This window comes from Eupeodes corollae, chromosome 1, assembly GCF_945859685.1.
Source record: "Eupeodes corollae chromosome 1, idEupCoro1.1, whole genome shotgun sequence".
In the NCBI taxonomy this organism is placed as follows: Eukaryota; Metazoa; Arthropoda; class Insecta; order Diptera; family Syrphidae; genus Eupeodes; species Eupeodes corollae.
Genome location: NC_079147.1, coordinates 205,888,428 through 205,897,626, shown reverse-complemented (window position 1 = coordinate 205,897,626; position 9,199 = coordinate 205,888,428). Strand labels below are relative to the sequence as shown.

The window sequence follows — 9,199 nt, the reverse complement described above, 5'->3', positions numbered from 1 at the left end:
TCCAATGTCCACTGTCCACTGTCCAGTGCCACTCGATATAGCGTTGTTTCCTCACAAAGAACCTGTAGCCTAAAAAACCATCACCACCACCCTACCACTACCACTGCTATACCCTTCACTATCACCACATCAGCAGCGCCATTCTGCTAGGAAATTTGGCTCCAAAGCTTCAATAAACCAACACCAATAGTGATGCCACTGAACCGATTCCCGATAAGACTGTAATCAGGTGCGACCACCACCTTGTAATGCGGCCTTTTCCTATATAATGACGTATAGATAGGCAGGGTACTCGTTGTCTACATATAAATGGAGTGGAATGTAGGCAGGGCAGCTATAGTGTCTCTGGCTGTAGCTGAAATTAATATAACAAACTAAATCAGATATAACGTACCTATCTACAGTTCACTTCCTCGGTGTGGAATGGAATGATAGTGTAGAGTGGAATGGTGTGGATATAAGGGAGGGGGGCATTAGAATAGTTTGGGATGCTCTATGGAAAGCTTATAAACCAGGGGCGTATTTAATATGTCTGACCATTCTAAGAGCATGTACAAACATACTTCGTAACACATTACTTTTCGAATTTAATAGGTTAGACAAACATTTCTCTGTGTTATGATTTAACATTTTTGAAATTACAAACTTTGGTCGGTGATGGAGTTCTCTAGACGCCCAGAGGCTCAAACCAATGTTGAAAATAGTTATGCGTTTAGCAAGAAGACACCTCGTGGTTGTTTATGAGTTTTATAAAGTTTGTTGTTAGCAGAAATACACAACAATTATTTCTATTTAATCTGCCACGCCCACTTTTTGTATTGTTATACAATTTAAACTATTTGGAAGGTAGTTCTTCAAGCTTATTTAAATGTGATTTGCGGCATATGACTACCATGGCTGGGTCACACATAGTCTTATCTGTAGCTCCAATTTCGATGACTTTGGTCAATTGTTTCGGGCTTATTAGCGTTGACTAGTAACTATTAAATCGCAATTTTGTATGGATGTAAAGGTGTTCAACATTACATCTGAGGATCAGTCCATTCTCTCTAAGCTGAGGCGTTCTTTTGGGCATAAGGCTTTCTGGAGCTATGTAATATTTCGTTATTTTTTGTGATTCCTATCTAGCATTTAAAACTATAAGCTCTTTAAAAATTTACAAAAAAAAGTGAAGAACTTTTCTACAAATCCTGTTGCTTTCGATAGAAACATTTATTTTAAAACTTTAAGATGTGCTAATGCTGCGGTCTAGGCATTTCAAAACTAGTGCTATTTTATTTTACGCATGAGTAACAATTAAAATTAAGCGAAACTATGGACAAAAGTCACTCATTAAGCGCCTAATTTGTCCAATAAAATCCAGTTTCCATTACGTACTTAATTGATTGTTATTTATACGTACATGACCTAGTGTAACTAAATTTTTGAAAAAAATTTACCTAGTGATGCACCCATAAGGGTTTCGGACTCACCTCTTCCCCCTGCCCCCTCGCCCAATAATATGAATATTTTGATAACCCTTGTATAATCCACTCTACACAAAAAAAAATCCTCTTCTCTTCCTAAAAACGAAATGAAGATAAGGACGATTAATCCTAATTTATTCGCCTGGCCCGATATTGGAAAACCGCATGACATCGAGTCCCAACAATTGGGGTGATTAACTGCTTCCTATATAGTTTTCCTATCAGATGGTAGGTATAGTAGGTACTGATGGAACTATATGGCTCTGTTGTAGTTGGTGGTGTGTCTGTTCCTGTACTGTACCTTGACTGAGTGTCCTGCATAACTTTTCTGTAGAACATCACCAAAAATTGCATTAAGGTTCAATTTCAGTACAATGAAAAACAAAACAAGGGCAAGTTCCTAAACCTTACATCAAGAGAGATGCCATAAGAGCGCATGTGTGTTCTCTTCTGCACAAAATTCGACTCCTAAAAACAGAATTGCCATTGGAGTTTTCCAGGGCACCTCTAGTTTGTCTTCAACATCAGGATATTCATTACGACCGTAGGATAACACACGGGAAACACATCCTGCATCATCGTCATCATCATCATAATCATCATCAGAAGCAGCGGCAGCTACAAACACACTTTGCTTGTATCCTGATTCGTAGGGTGGTATCCCTATATTGGGGGTGCTTTTTTGCTTTTATTTTTGTTGCTGTCTTATTAGACTTAGCAGACTCCGAGGCTCTGTAATCATCTTTCGGTTTAGTTGTGATTTTGCCGGTGTACCGTGATGTCATTGCGTCGCAAAACCTCACAGGATCTTTTTAAATTTCCATACAAATTTCTATAAATGTCACCAGCTGAATTACTGTTAGTTTTCTAAGGATTTTTCGATTGTTAATTTATACTTCTATACAACTTACTATCAAATGTAATATCGAAAAAAGGATATCAGTGTTACGATGAAGAAAACAAAAAGGATTCATCATCAGAGATCCTTATTTGACAAGAAAAAGAATTTTATGTGTGTAAATCAGTGCGGGTCTATTTCGTCCTTGATTTATGACCAAAATGTGAATGACAAGTGAATTGTTCCTTGTTTTTTGTTTTCATTATTTTGCGTATAGAAGAATTGATATACTCCTCGTATAAAATAAACAAAGAATAGAAAGAAAGAGATTCTCTTTTGTCCTCGTACTTGATTTCGATATATCGAAAAAGGATAATAATTCAAAGCTCAATCTTGCTTCTTCTTTTTTTTTGATTTTACGGTCGTGATTGTCGTAGTCTTGTGTTCGATTTTGTCGGATTTTTTTCATTTGATTTTACATTGTGCTAGTCCAGTTGGCTTGTGAACACATTGCGGAAGATCCTTCTGCACTTTATGTTTTTTGTTTTTATCTTCATTGGTACTTGGTATAGGAAAGCAAATTCAACACAAACACACAGAAAAGGATTATCCCATTTGGCAGGAGTATCCTGATCATCTATATACACACAAAAGGAACAAAACCAAGTCCACCTATAATTTATGTTTACATTTATATCTAGTGCTGGTCACGTCCTACTGTGCAAATGCGGAATCCTTTATAGAGGTGCATAGATACAGTATTTATAACAAAAACAACAACAATAACAACAACAAAAACAACAGGAAATCGTTGCATTAACTTATATATCCAAGGAGGATGCTATCCCTTGCATGGCTGACAGTATTTATTATTTTCGTATATGTTCCGGGTAAGTAAACACTCCTTTTGTCGTCCTTCCGTGTCTTTCCGTTTCGTTTCGTTTCGTCGCAAGGATATTGCATACTTTTACAAAATTTTCATCATTTTCATCTTTGTTGTCCATTTTTCGTCCTGCTAGCTATAGATTACATATGTATATATGTATAGATGTTGCTGCTGATTTTTGACAAATTTTTGGCACAGTTTTTTGTCTTGTTTTCATGTTCTAGTTAGTCTAGGTCTAGAAAGGATATTCGATAAAATATTTACACACACAGACCCACACACGCTTAAAATAGCACAAACAATAATGTGCGTCTTTAAGTAATTTTTTTTTGTTATTTTTTTTTTTGGAAAGGACCTTCGGGAGGTAGTCGGGTGTGTTAGTGTTGTATGCCATTCACGGGAGTGTTTCTTCAAGGAGAGAAAACTGTCTAAGTAGACATACATACGACTATATTGAGACTCGTAAAAAAATATTTTCTCGTTATTTTTTAATAGGGAAAGTTTAAATCGGATTTTTTTCCTCCTGACTTCTTGGCTTTTGGAATGTTAATCCAAAATATTAGAAAAATACAAACAACAACCCAACGAGAGAGATAAGAAGTTAAGATAGTTGAGTGTTGTGTGATAGTCATCTGGGGGATAGTTGTGTGTATATTTTACGAGTCAAGTTTCAAGAAGAAAAGAAAAAGGCCAAAACTTATCCTGAATGATAGGTCTTGTGTGATGCCCAGAAGGGTGTTTTACAGGGGATAATTCTATTTTGACCGGTCGATTGTGGTGGTGATGGTAGTGAAGTGAACTGTATTTTTTTGTTTTTTTACTTATTGACATTAATGCCATTTTTGGGGTCAATATCTATATGTAGTGGAATAATCTTGTTTTATATAATATTGAATGGATTGCGATAAAAGTTAAATTGGAAAATAAAGGTGGTAAGGATATTTTGGATCTTGACAAAAGAAAGAAAAAAAAAGGTTATTCTATAATTTATGGTTCAGGATAGTGGTTGGATACGTCGGTCGGTCGCCTTAAATCATTTTTAAGTAAATGACATGTGCAAGACTTATTGATAGACATGAAAGAGAGGATATCCTTTAATATGATTTTAATCAGAAGGTCGAAAATGAAAGCCTGTGATCGAAGGTTTTTTTTGCCATAAACAATCTATTGTTATACTAGAGATGTGAGTTTCTGTATACCTTTTGTACTTTTGTAAATGATTGATGTAGGTATTTTAAGACTTAATTTTTTTTGCAAAGGAAACACCTGTCATAAATCTTTTCAAAGCATTATTGATATTTTGGAAAAATGTTCTTTCATCCACTTATTTAAATTTAATGTTTGTATTTTTATTCAGAAGCTTTGTATTGTCAGCATGATCCAAGAAGTTAAGAATAATTGCGTTTCGCATAATAAAATTGGAGTTTTTGTGGACAAGCCCTTCAAAATTGTGGAAATTTGGTATTTTGGTCCAGTCATCTATTTGAACTAATGTACATACCTATTTTATTTACTGTACAAAATAATACATACCAAATTGGTCTAAGTAAGATAAACTCTTCTAGTCAGGACCATTCAATTTTTCGAGGCAAGGAAAACAATACTTAAACTAACCCTAAGAACACTTAAAATTTTAAAGATAGAATGCTTTAGAAATTTGAAATATTTTAATTATAGAACTTAATTTTTTAAAGACATTTTTTTTTAATTAATTCAATTTTCAATAAAATAATTGAATAAGGAAAATAAATAAATATACAAAATTTAATTAAAAAAAACTTACATGTAATGTCCAGTTTTAAGATGGTTTAATTGCTGAAAATAAGAGAAATGTTTGTATGTTAATTTATTTTATTTTAGACAATGTTTTTGTTTTCTTTTAATTAGCAAACAAATGTATATATTTCTTGTGAACAACATATATACATTTTTGTGAAAAAAAAAATCTTTTTAATCGTGTTTGTTGTATATTCACAAAATATTCTAAGTTCTATAAACTTTGACTGTAAGGAAAAATTATATATTTCAAATTGTATTTGGTAAAATCTATACACTGCTTAAAAATTTTGTTAAAAACACTGAAAAAGAAAATCAATAACAACTTTAATGATTTCAGAATTTTGAATAGGGATTTCTAGCTAAAATCTTAAAATTTGAAGTATATCTTTTTTACTATCATCTAAAGAATATACATTTTCTAAATTCACATCACAAAACTGTTTGAGGGATGTGTTCTAAAACTTTAGTTTTGTTATGAATTAAGCACAATTTTAATAAATGGCCTGAGTTGTATTCAATATTCCATTTAATTTTATGAAAACTATTAGAATATCAATTACATTACTTCTTAAATAAAATGTATTTCAAATATGTAGTACGAAACCAACATAACGGCGTTCAGTTTTTCCACTAAAAAAATATTTTGTTTTTCTAGAAACAAGTGCCTTTCAGAAAAAGTTCTATATTTTCAAGTTTTGAATTTAGGTGAGAACTTGATAGTCTTATTTTGAATAGCCAAATGTGATTACTTTGTTTTTGTGTAACATATATCGATTTCATTTAAAGAATTGAAAAACTTCCAATAAGAATTGTCTAAATAATTTTTGAAATGTGCTTCCAATAATAAAAACATGTCAATTGGAAAAATATGTGTTTATAAATAAGTTTGCTCTTCTAGTCAGGAGCGAACTTTTCCTCTAATAGAAGGAATCAATAACATTGATTTAATTACGTAAAAACTCAAGACTGTTCCAACCGATATATATAGATGATTAGTTTTGTTTGTATCATAGTCGTCTCAATTATTTATTTATAAATGACTCTCACTGTATTTTGTTCCTTAAACTTATTCCCATTGACGAACAATGGTTCAGAAATGTATATACTATTGTTTTTGTCGTCACAAATGGTTTTCGATAGATTTTTTAAGTTAACTGTCGCTCCAATGAGTAGTTGACATTTTTGCATCAAAAATTAAACAATCAAAGAAAGTTTTAGTTAATTGATTTAAGAAAATGTCAACCGACATCTTGGAAAAAGAATCTAAAGATAAGGGACATTTATTGTGACAATCTTGATTGAAAGAGAGATCATTTAAATTCGGGAAGAAAAGCATTCGGTTAATATGAATCTGGAACAGATTATCGTTCACTGAAAGGGGGTTAACAGCTTAATTTAAGATAGTTTCCACAATTCCAAAGCAAACTTTAGCTCTCTGTGCTTGCATTGGCTTCTTAACAAGAAAGTGCGTCAATTTTAGTTTTTGGTAATGTAGCCAAACTGTGATGAAAATGCAATTGATTTCACCTTTAAAAAAGCAACAATGATGTGCATTTAAATTTGTGAATAAACTAAATGCTCACCATCTTTCAAAAGGAAGGACTTTTAATTAAATCAAGCATGATATAAATATTAAAGATTTTGACAGTCGAAAGTTGGGGTAGTATCGGCTAAGGTGATTGTTGATAAATGACAGTCAAATTAATTGAATTTGATCTTAATAACGTAACAGTCAAATTGGAACCCTGTGTCTAGCCCAATACGTACCTAAAATGATTTTGAACAACCTTCTTTCAATTCTTCATAATTTGTGTTTTCACTTTCTGATGATAATGATAGAAAATTCTTTAGAAAATATTTTTTTCGGACATCAAAAATTATTTTATTGTATTTAAAAACAATTAAAGTAACTGATAGAAAACTGTGAGCTAAGTAGGCATTTTATATTTTGTTTCTTATTATACTCCTTTAGTTTGAGATGTTATTGAATATTAACCATTTAAATCAAAAGGGAACAATAAGTTCGTAATTGTACTAAAGAGACCACGGAAGAGGTCCAACAAACATTAGGGAAATGATATCTTTCCAAAAAGCAGAAAGCCTTTTATGAAAATATGCAAATTTTGTAGAGAAACCTCATTTCTTTATCCGAAGTTAGTATTAATTTGTTGACAAGTGTATTCAAAGTACAAACTTTTAAAAAATGTTATTTAAATATCCTTAGAGGATTTTTTTATTCATTTTGTATACATAACAATATTTTTATTGAGTTTAAGAATTTTTTTTTTAAATTAAACAACTTATTTTGATTCGAAATTAGAAAAACAATTAAAACAAAGTAAAAATGACATATTTTTCTACACTCATTTTACTGTAAACTTTAACAACTACAACTTTTAAAAAATTAAAAATACAAAATATTCTTTTAAAACAACCTCAAATCAATTAACAAAGTCAATGGGATTGTCGGGATTTGACGGGATATTAAAAAGCGGGATTGTAACTGATCGGGGGTTTGAATACGTGGTTTTTAAAAAATGGGATTTAAAAAAATCGGTATTTTCGAAGACGGGATTTTAAAACTTTTTTTCGGATTTTTAAAAACGTGTTTTAAAATAGTTTAAATATGCGGTTATTTAGAACTTATTAAAATACGTTTTAAATTTATATTTCGTAAGAAAATAATGACCCAATATCTAGATACCGAATTTTGAAAAAAAAAAATGGTTTCAATTTTTTTTATCAAAAATAAAAACAATGGCATTTCTGTTATCAAACATTATTGAGGCAGTATTTCAGCAGATACAAAATTATTGAAATTTTTGTCAGTTGAATATTTTCATATTAAGAAACAGTTGCGTTTGAAAATCTAGTTTTGTTAAATAGATTTTTTGTCGAAAACAAATTTTTACCAATTTTAGTAGCATTAATTAAATATTTACAAATTGGATAAATGAAATTAATTTGAGAGATATCAAGAACCGAACATCAATTTTTACCAAATTTGCGTACTATTTTTTGTAGATGAAAAAACGGACTGTTGGATTAAAAGAAAAAAAAACACTGAGTATCGAAAACAATATATTCTGTGAAATAAAAAAAAGTTTGAAGGCAATATTTTTGAAAAGCTTTTGAGTCGAAAGTAAGTTTTTACCAAGTTTTAGTATGTTTTTTCTTAGGTTTTTATTTTATGTAAAAAAACTGTCAATTAGATTTTTTTCAAAATTTTTCCGAATGTTAAAAACAATATTTTTTAAAGCCATAATCTAAAAGTTTTGAAAAGATATTTAAGTAAAAAAATAATTTTTACTAACTTTTAATAATGTTTTTTTTAGGTTTTTATTTTTTATAAAAAAACTGTCAATTTGATTTTTCTCAAAATTTTACCAGTCGCTTAAAACGTTATTTTTCGTTGCACAAAATTGTTTTGGAGATGATATTATTTCGTATTCGTAAAATTTTCGAGGGAACGAATTTTTTAAAAATTTTTTTTTTAGCTATGGACAACGAAAAAAATGTCGCGAGCGTACGGACGTACGAACGTATTTAAACACGCACGCACAGACATCTATTTAAAAATCTTTTATTTTGACTCTAGGGACCTTGAAACGTCGATAAATGTCAAAATTCTCAATTCGAAAAATCGGACCCATTACAAAAATTTTCTTTGCGAAGTTAATAATGACCCATTTTTGAGATACCGAATCTCGATAAAAATGGTTTAATTTTTTTGTATCAAACACATAAACAATGGCATTCTTGATAATCAAATAGTGAGCAGAAACAAAATTATTGAATCGGTTGAGAAAACTTAAAACCAAAATAACAGTTCTTTGCGGAAACTCCTTCTGAAGCAATACAAAAACATTTTTTTTTATTAAAAGAAACTAAATTAAAACATTTTTTTTATAAAAGAAACTAAATTAAAACATTTTTTTTATTAAAAGAAACTAAATTAAAAAAGAAAATGTAGCGAAAAGAAATCTATTGTTTTGAATTTTCGATTTTTGACACAAAAATTTGTTATAGTTCTTATATGTCACAAGCAAAAGGGCCCAAGTCCCACAATCAAAACAAAATTGAAAAAAAGCTTTTAAATTGAAAACTAGCTGAGAAACCCAATACTTTTTACGAATTCTGAGAAAATGTTTGTGTAATCAGATTTTGGTATGCATAAAATATCGCTATTTACAAATTGTATATAGCATAAAAGGTTTAATCCATTCAAAG

The 9,199-nt window shown here is 30.4% G+C and overlaps 1 protein-coding gene across 1 annotated transcript in view; it reads left to right on the top strand.

The window, feature by feature from the left end:
• The first annotated feature begins 2,039 nt into the window (after positions 1-2,039).
• Positions 2,040-9,199, top strand: part of LOC129948278 (mucin-2-like) — a 45,835-nt gene continuing 38,675 nt past the window's right edge. Inside the window, exon 1 of the mRNA XM_056059220.1 lies at positions 2,040-3,194. Within this exon, the coding sequence (XP_055915195.1) occupies positions 3,143-3,194 (52 nt within the window). The 5' untranslated portion in view covers positions 2,040-3,142. The remainder of the gene's footprint in view (positions 3,195-9,199) is intronic.